Raw genomic sequence first — 18,650 nt, 5'->3', positions numbered from 1 at the left:
TATATAAGACGTTGAAAAACTCTGTCTGTAGCCCCAGGAGAGAAGGATTGGTCTGGCAGGGCTCCAGAGAACTCTTCCAACCCTGATCGTTGGATCCTGATTTCAGAAGGGAATAAAATCTTCATTTACCACCAGTTTTTCAGTCAGCTTATGGGCACGTTTATGTACGAGAGAAGATTTTTGAGCAACGTTTTCATGCAAAGGCAACCCGAAGACCTGTGTTGTGACTGACTCTTAGCAAATGGACGTGAAGCCTGCAAAATACAAATATTATTCTAATTCTGGTAACACTTGTGTATAAAAATGGATTTAAAATAGCAAAGGATGTGGGGACACAGGACAATTCTGTGAGTGCTGGGCTCTCACAGGCCTTAAAAACCAGGCGAGGACATTGGTCTACCCTCTGCCCTTTTGGGGAAAAGGTGGTGTGTAATTTTCCCATTAGAATCATGGAATCAAAGCTGAAAAAGACTTTCAAGATCATCTGGTCCAACCATCCCCCTACCACCGATGTCACCCACTAAACCCTGTCCCTAAGCACCACGTCCGACCTTTCCTTGAACACCCCCAGGGACAGGGACTCCACCACAGAATTCCCAATATGAAGGAAGTCATCTAAGGCCCTGGTCAGGACTGGATCAGGATTAATTTTAAAACACTTCAGCTGCTTTTAATCCATGAAGAATTCATCAGAGTGACATCTTAGCACGGCGTGGAGCAGTGGGGATGTGCCATGTTGCTGTGCTGGAAGAGCTTGAGCTACCTGTGGTGGAGCAGCTTCTGCTGGGCCCCTGCAGTGCTATTCTTGTGAGAGCTAGGGATACACGAGCTTTCCGGTTTGTAATGCAGGTTACTCACTTGATAAATGAAGATTTAAACTTTTAAAATACCATTTTCTAACTAAATCGCAGTGTTTTGAATTCTACTGAAGCTCAAATGCCTAAAGCTTCTTTACAAAATAAAAGGCACTTACAGCTTCTCCATGCTGTCTGGGACTTAGAAAAGGAGTGTTTGTAGAAGACACCAGAGGAAGAGAAGATGAAAGATGCCGCCTGAGCCAGGAGGCCTCCTTTGGGCTTTCTTGGAGCTTCCCATTTTTCTGTATTCAGAGGATAAGCAATGAGATGCTACAATCTGTTTCTGATTTTGAATACATGTGTTGGGTTAAATCGGTTCTAAGCTCTCGATGTAACTGATTGTAAAGCTAATTTATAAAATATTTCACTTCCCTTTGTAGTTGGAGCTCAGCTGAAAAGTCCAATTAGTATGCATCCTGTTAGCAGTCTGCTTAATAGGAAGGATTGGAGTCAGTCAGAATTACAGCCAGTCTTTGCACTGCACAGCCACAAACACTCCTTTATTTGGCTTTCCAAGTTGCTTGCTTGCAGAAGCCAAGTGTGTTTTTCAAGCATGTATCTACTTGTTTTCCTTTGCTTTTGCTAAATATGCTCATAGTTTACTCTCCTCCAGTAGCCCTGTAACACTTATAGCACTACTCATTTAAATCAGTCATCTTTTATCACAATTTTTGTTTGAATTAATATATTCTAAATCAGATGAAATTTTCCAAGGCTCATTAGATATAAACACAGACACTAAGTGTTTTGCTTATATTAATGTTTTATCAGTGATGTTTGCAAAATGAATTTCTTAACTAAAGTGCTAGAATTTTACAGGACTTAGCTTTTGGTGGGCTGTATTTCAGTTATTTCTAATTAATGTGTTTCAGGAAAATCCGGCGATGGCTGTTGCAATCAAAACTTGTAAAAACTGCACCTCAGACAGCGTTAGAGAAAAATTCTTACAAGAAGCCTGTGAGTATTAAATTATTTCTTTCAGGGTAGCTTCTGTAAATGGTCCTTGGAAAGATTTTGCAGCCCTCTGTGCCAGAAACTTCTGATACTAATTTGAATGTTTTGTTAATGTACAACATGAGCTTTGTTCTCTCCTGCAAAATGTGCCAGGAAGACTGCTTTATTTCCTGGCATTGCCTGTGTATATGATTATATGTGGCTTATTTGATTTTTCCAAGTTGAACAGTGATATCTGACTCCTGGAAGACTTCAGAAACAGTTTTGCAGTGTCAGAGATCTGATCTTCTATTTTTTTTCCTCAACGAATTTTTAAAATAAAATCAGGTAGCATTTGTTTCAGTGTATTACACTACCTTTAGAAGGTCAGGTTGTGCTTGTTAAAAAAGTTGCTAAAACGTTAGGTCTAATACTTACCTGTTTTGAAATTTCAGAATTAAAAATTGTAGTAGAATAAACAAATTTTCTAAATAATTGCCCACAAATATTGCATTCCCCAACTAATATCTTCACACACGAGGAAGGCTTTTCGTTGAGAAGAATACTTACAGAAAACGTTTGTAAGCATATTGTAGGTACTGATTTCCATAATGTTTGGCTTTGTAAGTAAATTATGATATGAGACATAGACCTTAATTTTTGCCTATTATCCTCCGCTATTACATATCTATAAATCTTGTAAAGGCATTGTGTTACAACAGTAAATTAATTGGTTATGGCCAGATGTTACTGTATTCTCTTACTCAGTAGCCTTTTGTTTAAGGATTTTTTAATTATTCAGAAAAAGCGTTCATAACTAATGGCTTATTATTTTTGAATGTCAGATTTTTCTTAAATTACTATAGTTCTTTCAACTATAGTAATTTACTGTTGGAAAAGTAAATACCATTGTTTAGAGTAATAACATAGCAGTCAAAGGTAGGCTGCTGTCTCTTAACAACATAGAAAATAATTGCTCATTGAATGCTGCTTATTAGACCTTGAGCTCAACAGATCAGGAAATGCCAGCAGCATAGACAGGTAAATAGTGCTTTTCAATTTAGTTTTAATCATTTTTTCTTCCTTTTTTCTTCTAATTCCATCCATTCCATTTCCCCTGTTTGTGTTCAGATTGCAAACTCTTGAGAAGACACTGCCACTTTGTAAGAGCACCCATAAAAGGCCCAAATTCAACATTTTAACCAGAGTTTCAGTATTTCATTAAAGAGCTTTGTGTATTTTTTTCCTTTAATAACACATAACATACGTAAACCCTGCGGATTCAGAACTTCTAAGTAGGATATAAAGACAGTTCTGGTAGTTTGGGGGTTTTAGTTGTTCACATTGGATTTTCCAGTGCTGAAAAGATGCTGTGTTGATTCTTGCAAGAAGGAAGACAAACTGCCTGGGGTTTGGAGATCTTCACTGATCTTCCACTGGTTTTGGTAAATTGCTCCTTTCTGCAAGTGGTTCATTCCTTCTGGAAAGGGAATCTTCCTCTTGGCTCTAGAATCTTGATGGCAAAATGAATTTGTGAGTTTGTCAGGTAACGTTGATTGAATTAGTCTCTCAGATATATTTTCCAACAATGGAATATATTGTGCTTAAAACTTAAGAACATAAAAAGTATAGAAATATGTATGTTGATTTCCTCTTCATCATTTTGTCTTCCCACTTCATTTCTACATCAAAGAAGCAATATTTTCGTGTTGGAAAACATACTGCAAATTTCATTGAGTTAGATTAGTGTAAGAGAGGCCTAAAGGTAAATAATTGGTGGTGTTTCAGAATATACATTTTATTTACCAAGATTTTAATACTGAAATAGGGTTCAGTTAAACTTCCTTCTCTGAAATTCCTTTTACTTCAAAAGGGAGGAGGGGAGTTCAGTGATTTAGGAACCTAGTCTCAATTCTATGTAGTGTTTTACCAGTTTTTATTGCCCAGTTGGCATGTTCTTTATTCCTGTTCATTAATGTGTTAAGCTAAGTCCTCGACAGGGTTGTTTGTTTTATTGATTCTTTTCCTGATTTATTCATAATACATTAATATTTTAAAGAGTATCTTTGTTTCCTTCTTTGCAGTAAAATATATTAGTGAAACATTGTGGGATTAAGTAGCATTGTCCAAGGGATTTTCTTGGGATTTTTAGTGTTGCAAGATGTAGTGGTTATACTGCTGTTGTGTATCAGAAGTAGAATTCAGAGCTCATCAGAATGTGAATCCAAAACCACCTGCTGTTTCAGTTTATAATTAATTAAAAGCCAAAATACATTTTTTCTTTTCAAATTCTGTGTGAACTGAAGCAGACTTGCCAGTTTGGTAATTGCTATGTATTTCTGTTGACAGCATACACTGTAAATGTAAAAGAGAGACTACTTTAAGATTAAATTAAGGATGCTTGTTGTGCGTATGTTGGAAGATAAAAACGTAATCAGAGGACTGATGTTTTGTTTAACCTACCAAATAGACCTCCCCAGAACATTAATAAGCATTTGTACATCTTCCTGCATAAAATATACCGACTGTGCTGCTGAGACTGAAAAGTTAATTAAGCCCATAGAAAATAAAATCAGATGTGAACTTAATCATCAAATGAGGTTGTGTGTCTGTGCCATAAACTGACATATTTTTTCAGACATGGAGTTATATATACTGGTTTTTCCCTCCTCCTCCTGTTCCGATAGGTTTATAGGTTGGACACTGGGCTGGTAGGTCAATGTGTTCACTTACATCATGCTCAGCCAGGGCAGAACTTAATTATTATATTTATTTAAAAAAAAATAAAAATAAAAAATAAAATAAAATAAAATAAAATATAAAAACACAAACTTCTTTTTTCTCCTTGTAGTAACGATGCGTCAGTTTGATCATCCGAACATTGTGAAGCTCATTGGAGTTATTACAGAAAACCCAGTCTGGATAATCATGGAGCTCTGTACCCTTGGAGAGGTATGAAAACTTCCCCTGTGCCTTTGGTTTCCCTTTTAGCTTTGCAAAAGACTGAAAAAATCACTTATCACTACTAAGCCAAAGGCAAACTCCTCAGACATGATATCATACTTGTGGTAGAATTATGGACTCAGACACAGGAGTGGCAGGATTTGACCTCACTCCTCCACTAAGGGAACTGCATCAGCTCGTACCAAAGGGATTTAGTCATAGCTTTCAGAGAACTTCAGTTGCTCTTGCAGAGTGAGAGCATGACCTGTGTCAAGTCAGATGATGGTAATGAGTTACAAATAGCATTTTCAAGCATGCCTTCTGGAAGGGAAATTACGTGGTACATCTTCTGCTCCTAAAAGGTGGCGGTAGTGGCTGCTGTTGTGTGAGCAGCAATTGAAGGAAACTATAGCAGAGAGGGTTTGGGAGGAGGGTGGAAGTGGGGTACATAAAACCATCCAAATTTCTTTCCCAGCCTTGAATAGATGTTTCTTGAAAAGTGGACGTTGCATATGAAAGGGAGCAGGTGTGTTATTCTTAAACAAAGATGGCTTTTGGAAGCCTTCTGAGTAATATTGCTATTTTCCTCAGAATCCTGAATTTATTACCTTTCTTTCTGTACAGTCTCTGCAGCAGAGACCTTAGATAAGATGACTTTCCTCATTATCACGTCATTTGGATGTATGGTTTAAAGAAAACTAGAGCTCAGGTTTTTGAAACTCATTTGTTTCCTTTGAGCCACGTATATCTGAAAATGTGAGCTGAAGTAATATTTCATTCTGTAAGACATTTTAATTAGCAACCTGCAGTACATTGTCTAAACAGACAAAAAAAAGGCAGAAAAACTATAGTGGAAGCATTTTCTGTCAAAAGTTTATAAATTTCTTTTATGGAGCCCAAATTACTTTTTAAAGCCTTTTTTTTTTTTTTTAATTGATAAAAGAGAATCTAGTGCTACTAGATTAGGCCTACATTAGGTCCTAACTGCCTTTTACTGGGAGTATGGTTCATAAAACTTCTGCATTGATAGGGGCTACTCTGAGCTAAATGCGTATATCTTAGCAAATGTAAATGCAGAGTAAAATTCATGCTGCTCAAACAATATTCATCTAATCAGTATTTCAATTTGCTGGATACTGTTATGTCCTGAAATCATTTAGGACAAAAACTTGCTCAGTTCTCAGGGAAGAACTCGTAACAAGACCACGAGCACTTGTCTCAGCAGCAGCATATGCACTCAGCCCTCGGAAGGAGCCTGAATGCAATGCAGAAATGTTTTCTTGATTGGGCTAACAGTTTCCACACAGAAAAAATACTGCTTGGATTTAACCCAGTTGGGCTTTTTCATAAGTGGTTTTCTGTTCTTGCCCATCTAAAGGGAAAGCAGGCCTGTTGACACTTGGGTAAACTTTACAATTTGAGATATGTCTTGTTCAAATCTGTTATCTTTTTTTTGTTGTTGTTCTGACTTCTTTCCTTCTTTTTTTCTTTGTGCAAAAAGTTGAGATCGTTTTTGCAAGTCAGAAAATACAGCTTGGATCTGGCCTCCCTCATACTCTACGCTTACCAGCTTAGCATGGCACTTGCTTACTTAGAGAGCAAAAGATTTGTACATAGGTAAGCCCGTATATACACACGTGTGCGTGTTTTTATACGTAACTACTTGAAATTTTATAGAATAAGCTGTGTCTTAGATTACCAAATTGCTTGTTGGCAGTAATTCTGGGTACTAGATACAGTTGTCTGAGTGAAGAGACTTAATATACATAGTTGGATCCTTTAAGCTTCACTTTCATGTTTCTTTCCCTTGGCTTATGATGAATGTGTAGCAGCAATACTTTGACACTCCTAAAAGCCATTTACATGTTTTATGTCTGTCTCCATATCAGTATGGCATTTTTTAGTCAAAATAACACCCTTTTCAAGAGTGACACCTGCTGGCTCAGCCCTAGATTGACTTGGAGATGGTGCCTGATTTTAATCAGAATAGATTTCAGCTGAGTTGTTGCTTTGTGGTTACATTTTTTCAAACTGGTAGTCAACTGTAATCTTGCAAATACAGAAAATAAAACAATGGGCAGCCGGCTTCTTAAGCAAAGAACAGGGAAAACAAAATATTTATAAAATAAAAGTTCTTTTTTAACCAGAAAGTGAACCTAAATTTCTTTCTGGATGTGTTTTTAATTTTCTTCCCTTTGAATTCCTCCCTAGGGGGGAAAGACTGATTTTAGCCTCATGTTGTATGCAATTAACAGTAAACAGAATTCAAACTGCTATGAAACATTTAGGGCTTGAACTTTCTGTTTGTGCTTAAAGATTTAAGTTCAGGTTGCATGTATATGGTATATATTGTACATAGATACATATATATGCATACTATATATAATACACACCCAGATATAAGACCAAATGTGCTAGAATATTTCTTTAAGCTTCTTAGAATCAGTAGACAAATATGTAGACTTTTTTTTTTTCTGTATGTACCCACCCAAACTGTAGAAGAATAATTTGGTCCTCTCAAGGGACTTTGATACTTCTGGACTTTAATAATATACTTCAAATAGTGTTTTACCACTCTTAAGTTTTTAAATGACTAGAAATAGTGTCTCCTCTATTTGGCAGGGATATTGCTGCTAGAAATGTGCTGGTGTCTGCCACTGACTGTGTGAAATTAGGTGACTTTGGTTTATCCCGATACATGGAAGATAGTACTTACTATAAAGGTAAGTCGACATTCAGTTTGACAACTGCTTAAAAATTTAGCAGATGGCAGTAAATTCCTACATGTATGGTTCAAGAAGACAAATCACAGGATCTGATTTAAGTTGCAAAAAGTAGGAAATGCATTTGTAGGTTACATTCTGGTTTTTAGGACAAGCACACAGTACTTTTTTCACAATTTTAAGAAGGTTCTCCATTTCAAGTCCTGAGATAATCACATTAATGGTATAATCTAAGTAGCCTAAAATGGTTTTAAGGCTACAGATGTTTGAGTTTGCATTGTTATTGTATGCTGCATACTCACAAATGCCACTGGTCTGGCAAGATTCAATACAAAACATACTTGAAATTACTTTTTACCCCCATTTTGCATGGAAGACTGAGCTTAAGTGTCTCCAGCAGCTGTGAGATGCCCTTCAGTGCCTGATGGGGAAAAACAGGCCATCTCTCTTCTCCTGCTATGTGGTGCCAAACTGCAACATTGAAATCTGGTGCATATTATGTAGCTGTCTTTACAAATTCAAGTTTCAATAAATTTTGAAGTTACAGTCGTGTATTTTAAAAATCTGTTATCTGCCTTCTTAACGCTTCGGTATGCTTCCTGGTTTCACTTGTCTCATTTCACTCTGAGCTACTTTCAGTTGATTTAATTGCCGAGAAGGTGAGGAATGTTTTTGACATGGTCGTTTCTTGTTGTGCTTTTGGGTTTTTTGGGGGGAGGTTTGGGGAAGTGCTTTGTTTTGGAGTTGTTTTTTTCTGCTTCATGTAAAGCCAAGCAAGCTACCCTTATTTTGATCAATCATTTGCAAACACCTGCTCCCTAGCTGAGATTTTGTGAGTTTTAGACTTAGTACCAGTGGGTTCTTAACCACAATAGTTGTATTTTGAATGAAGAATTGACTTAAAATTAGAAGGGGCTTAATCAGTCTGTATATTTATGCAAGGTGCTGTTCCCCTCTCTCTCAAGGATGACCAGCAGAACTGGCCAGGTGGCACAGAGATCTCGTGTACAAATTTGATAGTTACTCACTGGAGATGGGTTTTGCCTGTAAATTATTTCCCTGAGGAAACAAAGCTGTTTGAACACAGCAGTGGGAATAACAGCCTGCCTTGTCTTGCCTTTCCTGTAGCTTCCAAAGGAAAATTACCTATCAAATGGATGGCTCCAGAGTCAATCAACTTCCGACGGTTTACCTCAGCTAGTGATGTGTGGATGTTTGGTAAGTGAACCCAAATGGTGCGGCTTTTACTGTCCTGTCTGAGACGTTCAGTGTTTTTAATTACTGTAAGATGAATAATTTCTAGATATTCAGCTGTTCTTATTGTTCTTTCGGAAATTCCAGTTTCTTCTAGCACCTTTTCTATCTCTGTATTTTTTTTTTTCTATGTATAAGTTTAGGCTTAACTTTCAGGAATATCCTGAATCCTTCATCTTTTTTTCCTAAATATGCATGTTTTTTATATGAATCTGATCACCTGTGCTCGAACAAGAGCTCACAGAGCGCTGCTCTAGACAGACAAAACAAAGACAGGCTGTGTAAAGGAGCAAAGACGACGAGACTTTAAGTAAGAGCAGCGTTCACCCTCTTCACAAAATAAAGTGTGTTTTTTTTTTAAGCAAAGGGTATATGATTTTTACCTGTTTTATAATATTATGAAGAAAATTCTGGTGGTACAGTCAGAAGAATTAAGCCCGTGGAACATTCTGGCTGATCTTAACCTGACAGACCATTTTTCCCCTTTGTGCTTTTTAACATAGTTTCAACAGAAACTGTTTTATTACATAGTTTCAGCACAAAAAAAAAAAAAAAATGGGATCGGTGCCAGCGTTAAAACACCCTCAAAGTGAAAATACACTATGCAAGTCGAAACAGGCCAGTTGGAACTAGTCAAAGGGAAAAGCAAATACAGCTCATTCTACTTAAAAAAAAAAAAAAAAGAGAGAGAGAGAAAGAAAAGTAGATTTGAATATGAGCAACCATTCTGATTTACAATAGGTAAAGCGTAGCTAAATGTGCAGGCAGGCTGCTGTGAGCCAGCTGTGGGTCATGCTTCCTCATAAATAGTTCTGGTTGGTACTGCGTGTGTGATCTTACTACACGTCCCTCCTTGGGCTGTCAGCCGGTAAGTAAAAATTGATTCCCTGGCTATAGGGTTTAGAAGAAATTGCATTGTTTGGCTGTACTTCTCAAAGCAAGTACTCTGGGAATTTGTAACATGTAGTATTCCTGAGCATAGCAACTCTGAAAGGACGCTTTTGTCCTTTATTTTAGCCACCATTCTTATTAAACCTCCTTTCTTCCCTCTTAAAATCGAGGCTTTGTGTGCTGGGGCTGGGGGAAAGGTTTGCTTTCTCTTTTACCAGTTTTTTTTTTGTTTGCTCACACGGAGGAAATGTGTTTTTTTTTTTCTGTGTGTTCTCCAGGTGTGTGTATGTGGGAGATCCTCATGCATGGGGTAAAGCCCTTCCAGGGAGTGAAGAACAATGATGTAATTGGGCGGATTGAGAACGGTGAGCGGCTCCCCATGCCTCCAAACTGCCCTCCTACCCTCTACAGCCTTATGACCAAGTGCTGGGCATACGACCCTAGCAGACGACCCAGGTTTACAGAACTTAAAGCACAACTCAGGTAGGGTTTTACTTCTGAAAGGTCATTTCCTTGTTCAGAAATATTTGCTTTTTGCTGTGCCTTCCATTACAGTGTTTTCTTTCTGTCAAAAATGCAAGGCTTTATCTCCAGGGGGCCAGGTTGGTGATACTTTCTTGGAAATCTGGGCCTTATCTGTTGGAGAAAATTAAACTAGGCAGTGAATTCAAATAATGAGAAATATGAATCATCTTTCTTTGCCAAGAAAAACTACGTTTTGTACTAGTAATTTGTTTATAATTTTAGCTATATGTGCTCCAGTTCTCCAGGGGCAGGGGGAGGAGTAGAAAGAATTTAGAGTGATTACCTAGTCAAACATGTAGTATACAGTTTTGGGGTACAAACGTGTATTTTCCTAAAGAAATGAATCACCAGGTTTCAGAGTAGATGCTTTGAAATTAGACATCTGAGCATTTTCAGTAGAACAAGCAAAATTTTGAAGTGCTGTTGGAAGTCAGTTTCATTACGTATCTAGCACACAAGTTCCCCATGGTATCTCTTTGTGTGCAACTGTGGAGCCTGCAATAAAAGCATTGTAATTAGCTAGGAATTACTCTGCCCTTCATAAAATGGGATGGACTACCTTATGTTCATCTTGTAAAGTGTGAGTGCACATTTGACACCAGTCTAAATTCACACCACAGTTTATTCTGCAGTAATTCAATCCAGTGTCCATATACCCATATCTCCAGCCACAGGACAAGGGTGATATTTAAACTTAGAAACATTCCTGAGATACTGTATAGAGACATTTAATATTTGTGGCCATTTTAGTGATTTTATGAGTCCTCAGTTTCTATTTTGCCTCAGTCAGTATGTGAAGGCTTCAAACAACGTGTAGGTACTGTACAGCTCTAAATCTACTCTTGAATTTGTTGTGATTCATTACCAAGTTCTTCAGTTTCAGCTGACATTGAAGTTGTGCTTTGTGGTATGTTTTGTTTTCGTAACATAATATGTGCTGCTGCTGGATGTTTGTGTTAGAAGAGAATTCACAGGTCATTAAAATAAGAGGCAATTGGAGTATAATTCTGATGCTGTTTCAAAGTTGCTGGATGGATAACTTTTCCTGTAGCTGCCTTTTAAGGTTTTTTTTTCCTCCTCAGTAAAATGTTCCACTGTCTGTTGCTCTGGGAGCTCTTGTGTAAACTTAAAATGTACATATCTAGAGAAGGACATACCCTTCTCACAAGGACCTTACCATAATATTATCAGTGCACAGGAAGGAGTGGTAGGCCTGGGTAGGGATTACAAGGAGAAGATAGGACTTGGTAATGTGGTTTGGATACTAGGTGGAAAGTGGCAATTCTTTATTTTTTTTCTTCCTCTGGAAGAAAATAGAGACTGTACTCAGAGACTGTACTCAGAGAAACAGAGCAAAGGCAAGAATGGCTCTAACAGCATGAGTCAGAAGAGGAAAGAGAGGAAAAGGTATCGCCAAATAAACAGGGTGGACCAATGCCCAAGAACCTGGCTCTCATCAGAACCTGGCTCTCATCAGAAACGCTCAGGCAAAGGGTGAGAAACAACAGGCAAAATCTGCAGCAAGGCAAGTTCTGATCATTTACCAGGAAAAATGTTTCCCAGAGTGCATGAATAAGCACTGAAGCTGGTCGCTGGGAGACTTTCAGACCCTGCCTGGAAAAAGCTCTGAGCGACCTGACCTCGCTGTGCATCAGCTTTACTGGGAGGTTGGGCTGGAGACCTCTGGGAGTCCCTTCCAACCTCAGTGGTTCTCTGATTCTGGATGAAAAATGCCCTAAGGGGGAATTTTTTAATTTTTTACCCTCCTCTTGTCATGCTAGGAGACTTGAAGCAGCATTCAGAGAACAAGCTCTCTCCTGGGGCCGCAGCAACCCTAACACACAGTTTTTGTTCTCACCAAAGCAAAGAGTTTTCTGCCCCTCCAAAACGGTGACCTTTCCCTGCTGGACGTCAGGCAGCACAGTCGTCCTCAGGGCTTCTCCACGCTGCTCGCAGAGTCAGCCCCTTGTCAGAAAGGTTGCCAAATCCCGCATGGCGAGGCAATCTCAGGCAACGAGGAAGGATTGTGTTTCAAAACTCCAATTCCCATGAACTTGCAAAAACAAGCCATTTCCCTGGTGGCCTTCTCTGTGTGGTGTGGCTGCTGCTCGTGCTGGATAGGATCCAGGGTAGTTTTTTCGAGCTGAGAGCAGACTTTGTTTGCCTAAAGCCAACGATACAACACTGCAGCATTCCTCCCTTTTTAACGACAAAGACCGTGGCTTTGGGAAAAAACTGCTTTTCTGCATCTGAAGGAGTACTGATGGGAGCACAAATATTTCAGCTGTTCTCGGTTTAGTTGATGCCTTACCCGTTCTGTCGTGACATCTGCGTTGCACAAACGTTACTTGCAGCTGCTTGTGCCACGCAAAGATGCTGATTGCTGTAGAATTTGTGTAGTGTTATTAGGAGGGAAATAAGGCCGGAAATTTTGTGGTATTTGGTTTGTCCAGAGTGGGTAAAGGATGAGTTAGTCATCGCATCCTTCCTTCCTAGGTCCATTTCAGCATTTAACAGACCCAAATCGTGCACTATTACTCTTAATAGTGTTGCTATTCAGAATGAGTTCTGCCTATTTACAGCACCGTAACATACACATACCACCTCATACATAAATGTATTATTAAATTTAAATTATTCTTTGCTGTGTTCAATATGCTACAGGCTTGTGTTGGTAGGGTAGCCCTAGTACACTCCCAGGTTTTCTTACAGGTCTTCTCCCAGGCTTGTGCTTGTGAGTCGTGGTGCCCTGCACATCCCTTGGCAATAATCCTGTTAAAACTCCTTTTAGTATTCCGTGTTAAACTGGATTTTCCTTTTGAGCTTTTTAAATTAGTATCATGCCATGACATTTTGACTGCATCATTGAATTAATTTTGTATCAAGTACCTGTCGCCAGCCATTTCTCTCTAATAGAAATAGCAAAATCAGGAGCAGTTTTATCATTGCTGTGACAAGATTGGGCCCTCTGTTGGTTGCTGATGAAGAAGCACAGGTTTTACCAGAGTAGATGATCCCAGATGATCCCTGGACTGCAGGTCATGTGTTAAATACAGATTCAACTCTAAAAAGAATATAAAAAGTAAAATAATGACTGATTCATCCCCATAAAGTTTGGTTTTATGACAGCAATGAGACAGTTAACTGATGGAAATGGGACTTGAGCCTTCTTGTGGCTGTGTTTGCTGCAGCTCTTGAAATGTTGCTTATAAATAAAAGGCCCAAAACTGATAAGAATGAAGGCAGTTTAAGTCACGTCGTTTGATGGCGTCTGGCAAAAAAAATTGTAGCACGTACTCGATATATATGATGGAGGTTGCAACACTTCGTTGGCTTTTTGGTCATTGACAGTGACTATTAGGAATAAAGTCCAGCAAAAGTGCTCTTAAATTAGGGCTGTATGGGGAAAATGTGTTCATCTCCATGCAACCATGTGTTTTTGTTGGCCAGACAAGAAAAAAGAAGCTGCTTGTTGAAGGGTCAGCACTTCCTCTAGGTTCCCACACCACATACAAGCAAACACTGGCATTGCTTTGTCTTCCAAAACGTAAGGCTGCATTTCAGTATTTCAGATATTTCTGCTTTGAACCTCCCAGTAAATGTTTCCTTTTCAATGCCACGGGCAAAATTGAGTGAAAAGGTTCTTTGAAAATGAAATAAGTTTATCAACTACACAAACTTCAATAGTAGACGTTTTTCATCAGACCTAGCCAAGAAGACAGCTTAGGTTTGTTTGTTCTACCTTGAGGTTTGCTAGGGAAGTCGTACGAGTAGAAATGCCTCTCTGCTGCTAAAAATACGTGCCGTTTGGGAAAATATGCCTAGATGTGACTTCCCTGACCTCTGCAATTTCTAATAAACCGTTGAGAGTCCTCAAGCAGCTGCACCGAGATGAGGTCAAAAATATCTCTTGGCACACTTGTGCTCTGTCTATGGATCGGTCTTCCCTTTGTAAAAACAAAGACGTTTCTGTGAGTCATTTATATTCCTTGTGTTTTTTTTCGAGTGATGCTTCTCCGAGGCATTTCTATTTTATATTCTCTTCTTGTATGTAGCAGTCAAGGGCATCCGGTACAAATTCTGCTGTAGCTCATCAGCCGTTGACCAGGCTACTCGCCGGGCTGGGAGGGAAAGGTCCTCGTGATGACACAGGCGAAGGAATAGCAGGATGAATTAGAGCTGTAAGGCAAAAAGCTGAGCCTGTGTTATGAAAAACAAATCATTTCAGTCAGAATTTGTCATTCCCAGTGACACGATTGAGGTTAATGGTACGGTATTAAATACCGGGACGCCACAGATAAAATGGCTTTGACAGCAAGGCAGATAGGTAGCAGTGTTTCATTCCTTTTTATGGAAAAACAGGACTGGGCTGTGACAAATTATACCCGTGGCCCCAAATTGTCAATAAGCCATCTCTAAATTTAGTCAGCTGCTTTTAGCTGACTTTTGTTCCATTCCTTGTGCTCGCATTAGAGCAACTGCCATATCAACGAAAAAAAAAAAATTAAAAATGCACATTTTATTCATACGTGTAGGTGGTTTTTTGTTTTGTTGGCATTTTTTGGTTAAGTTTTGAGGTATTTCTTCAAAGATTGTAATCGTGGTTCGTGGCTCCAGATGCGTCCCGACTGATTTCTCACGATACATAAAAACTCGTGCTGAATATCCAAAGCCTGACCGAGCCTTAAAACGGGGCATTTTTGCTAATTCTTCGTGAGTTATAGTAAGAAATACTCTTTTTCCTTCCTCTGTAGGAAGAGAGAGGTGGTAAAGCAGAAGGATTTTCTTTTTAGTCGCCTGTGTGGGGCTGTAGCTGTTTGTCTGCAATAGCTCTATCAGAATGACTGCTGCAAATAACTTGGTCTGATTTTGTTTTTGTTCCACATTCTTGTGTTCCTTCGGCAGTGATGGATTGAGATTGCTGCAATACTCAGAAACTCGGGTAGGCTGCAGTTGAGATGAGCTGACTTCCCTGCTTTTAAGAAGTGGCATGAATTTTTTTGGCTGAGGGAGGAAAGGCGAAGCTCTAGCCTCCGACCAAGCAGGAATTTATTCTTGAAACAAGCAGCGAAGTTCCAAGATGAGAATAGATTGCTGGAGTTGATCTCATCCCTTGCATGAGTAATTCTGGGTGGTTATTTAGTCGTCTGAGCAGGAGATTATAAACTCAGAACCGAGCTTTGTTTCTAGAAACTGGAGTGCTCAAGGAGCTGGGGTAGCTCCTTCTCGGGATTATCTTTACTCTGGGGAGATCAACGTGTCAATAATCTGCCCTGCTCCGATCTCGGGACTATCCCGTGCAGCGTGCAGCTCCCTCGTCCAAAGCTTCCTTCTGAGCAGTTCTGAAATGGCAAATATCCAACATTAATAATCCACATAGCAGAACTGGGAGGAGGCTGCTGTGGGGGCAGCAGTATCACGTTGAACTTCAAACGGGCTTTTTAATAGTCAGAGCAGTGGTAAGTAGCAAACTCGGTTTTACTACTGTCTTGTGCTTTGTTTGAAAATGTACCCTCCTGACCTGAGCCTTGTAAAAGCGGAGTGAATGCTGTCAGATGTTTCTGTCTCGCCGAATTGCTTTGCTGAATGTGTTCCTGGTTAGGCTGAAATGTAAGAGGAAAGCATGGTATTTGAGATGTTGTTTTTTTTTTTTTTTTTTTGACTGCTTTGTTTAACAGAGGGGAAAATCCCAGTGATTTGAAGCTCAGTTGAGCTTCCATAAAGGACGTTATTTTCGGTTTGTTTTGATCCTTTGCAGCAATCGGGGTATTTTCATGTGAAAAATAAGCTTTCATGCAAGTAAGTGCTTGGTTTGTTGTCTTTGAGGATTTCTCTTTGTAATTACACATCAAAAGAACTGTTAACATGCAAAAAACTTTTTTGTACAAGATCAACCACAGCTTTCTGAAAGCCCGGTGCTGCTTCGGTTGTTGAAAGCACCCTGACAGCCCTACAGATGCATTTCTTCAGAAACCTGGTTTCCAGAAGCAATATACAGAAAAGAACTTGGTCTCAAAAGTTCTCGCTCACTCTTTTCGTGTAATATTCATTGGCTTGAGAGATGTGGGAGCTCCGAGGTTTGTTAGACGTGGAGCTGGAGTTTTACTTACCTCCGATGTGTTTTTTCTTAGTACCATACTGGAGGAAGAGAAGCTGCAGCAAGAAGAACGAATGAGAATGGAATCCAGGCGACAAGTCACGGTGTCCTGGGACTCAGGAGGATCGGATGAGGCTCCTCCCAAGGTAGCTAAGATATCAGAACGCAAAGCACGAGTGTTTCTAAAAGTAATAATAATAATAAAGAAATGGAATTGAAACGATGATTATTCTTCAAAGCCGGGTTTGATGGGTTGGTTGAGAACGGCGTTCTGCCCAATTCTGTCATCATCTGCTAATGCTTGCCTGAAATGACCCAGCTCTGCTTAGGCTGTTATTAGAACTGATCTGTGCTGTAATTTTGCACTGACAATTTTCTGTTTCTTGTTTGTTTAACTTGCAAGAGACTCCCATAGTTGCCGCAAAAATGTTTCCTGGCTTTTTCTTTCTTTCTTCTTTCTTCTAGCACTACTATGAAACGTTAGCTGGTGAGATCTCAGACATTCGTCAAGTTTATTTATAAAACATCAGCGACGGAGTATAAATTAATTAATTGTAATTTTCTTATTCTGGACAACGGTTTTACTTCCCAAGGACGAGATGTGTTTCAGTTTACACTTAATTTTGTTTCCTTGCATGTCTGCCCTGTTTGGATGTCCCTAAGCTCTCCAGTTGGGGTAGTCTAACCTCTCCAGTTGCTGAGCACACTCTTCTCTCCATAACTTGCGTGCTTTTCCTAAGATATATTTTGTAGTTTGAAGGATCGGGTCCATACTTCGGAGGATTTAATTTTGTGCAGTCACTGCTATGATGCGGAATAATATCTGCATCCTAATCAGTCTGTGATGAATTCCTGTAGCCCTCTACTCAAGCTCTGGTGCTGATAGGGATTTTAGTAGTAGTAGCAGGGCCCCTTCTGCTGCCCCAACGGCCATAGGAAGGCAACTTATTTTTGTTTGGTTTCCACACATCTGGCTTGTTGCCTGATAGATTTCCTGGCTTTGTTTTTCATTTTGGTAACTTTATGGCAACCAAGAAATACGGACACTGAAGCTGCTGCTTTCATTTCAGAGTTGAGAATGGCAAAGAATCCATCAACCTGTCTAGGCACCTGAGATTATATGATTTCGTGTATATGTAAACAGACAGCATCCTGAATTACACAAGCAGATAAACTGCGTGAATTGGAACAATATGCTACTTAATTATTGCAAAATTGTTTAAGAATGTAGTCTTTAGGGCTTAAAAATACTTTTAATTAATGTTAGGAGTGATCATCATCAGAGCTGTGGGTGTGACACATAAATGAAAACACCTGAAAAAAGGTGTTAGGGTTGATATTAATGCTCCTACCACTGCACACCTTTTTTTCAAGAGGTAGAAGGGCCTTGATATTTTAACTCCTTGAGGTACTCTCACTGTGTATGCAATGCAAGCGTTGCTTAGTTTTTCTTTACATTGTGATTTTGTAAAATGTGTTTTTTCTAAAATGTCATGCTAATGACATTTGAACAAGTTGAATTTTGTAGATAAGGAATTTCAAGCATCTCAACTTACTATGTAAATTTTTAATGGTAATAATTGACTTTTTTTCTTATAACACTTCATTTAAAAAGTTTGAATTCTTCACAGGACTTAAACTCCCTTTTACTTACAGCCTTAAATTCCTGCACATTCTCAGACAATTCACAGCTATCACAATCTGTGCTATGAAATTACTTGGTGATTAGTTAGAAACCAAAAATAACAAGTGCTGAGTGATAACAACATTTTTCATGCAGTGGTGATAAAATTCTGTAGTTCCAAAGAACTGTGAAAGTAGCTTTTAACTGCCAGAGGGACACCAGGAGCCCATGTGCAAAACGATGAGGTTGGGTTTGGGTTTTGTTTTTTCTCTTTGGTTGACTTTTTTTTTCCTTCTGAAACACCCAGCAGCACTGTTTCTCAGGAAAAGAGGCAAATGTACCTTCAGAGGTTAACATCAAGTACAAATAACAGAATACTGCTTCTTGGAAGATAAAAGTACACTTCTGAGAAACTTTTTCCAGCATTGCTTCGTCCACTAGTGTGAAGTTTCTGTGCCTGCTCTGGCAAAAGGGAGATCTGTTCAGTGTGGGCAGGAAAACAGGCTTTTTGAACTGGGCTTTCCAAATTTCTGGTGCCTTTTCTCCTGTTTTTCTGTAATTATACCTCCTCTTTGTTTATATGCACAAAGTATTGTGTTTTTCCTGAAGGGGTAAAGCACAATACTCAGATAAATAATCTGATAACTCTTCTTTAGCTCCTTTCTAATAGGAAATATTTCTGTTTTTTTCTTGGCTGGGAATGGGTTGCAACCCATAGCATGTATAATGAAGGACATGGGGTTCAGAATATGACTGAAACGTGGGGGTTAATAATCAGAACTAACATCAGTCCTCAGAATAAC

At 39.0% G+C, this 18,650-nt stretch overlaps 1 protein-coding gene across 10 annotated transcripts in view; it reads left to right on the top strand.

Moving 5' to 3' along the window:
• Positions 1 to 18,650, top strand: part of PTK2 (protein tyrosine kinase 2) — a gene marked incomplete at its 3' end in the record, with an annotated part of 191,570 nt that overhangs the window by 153,740 nt on the left and 19,180 nt on the right. For 8 of the 10 annotated variants that reach the window (XM_082755039.1, XM_082755036.1, XM_082755038.1 and 5 more), the window contains 7 exons: positions 1,730 to 1,814; positions 4,642 to 4,742; positions 6,235 to 6,350; positions 7,356 to 7,456; positions 8,585 to 8,674; positions 9,880 to 10,084; positions 16,258 to 16,369. In XM_082755039.1, the coding sequence (XP_082611165.1) occupies positions 1,730 to 1,814; positions 4,642 to 4,742; positions 6,235 to 6,350; positions 7,356 to 7,456; positions 8,585 to 8,674; positions 9,880 to 10,084; positions 16,258 to 16,369 (810 nt within the window). Of the gene's footprint in view, positions 1 to 1,729; positions 1,815 to 4,641; positions 4,743 to 6,234; positions 6,351 to 7,355; positions 7,457 to 8,584; positions 8,675 to 9,879; positions 10,085 to 16,257; positions 16,370 to 18,650 lie in introns of those variants that run through there. The other 2 variants (XR_014317044.1, XM_082755042.1) reach the window with 2 other exon arrangements.

The sequence above is a fragment of the Aythya marila genome (genome assembly GCF_965140915.1).
Source record: "Aythya marila genome assembly, chromosome: 2".
Classification (NCBI taxonomy): Eukaryota; Metazoa; Chordata; class Aves; order Anseriformes; family Anatidae; genus Aythya; species Aythya marila.
Note: the sequence above shows the minus strand (reverse complement) of the source record. Positions and strands in the feature narration are given on the sequence as shown.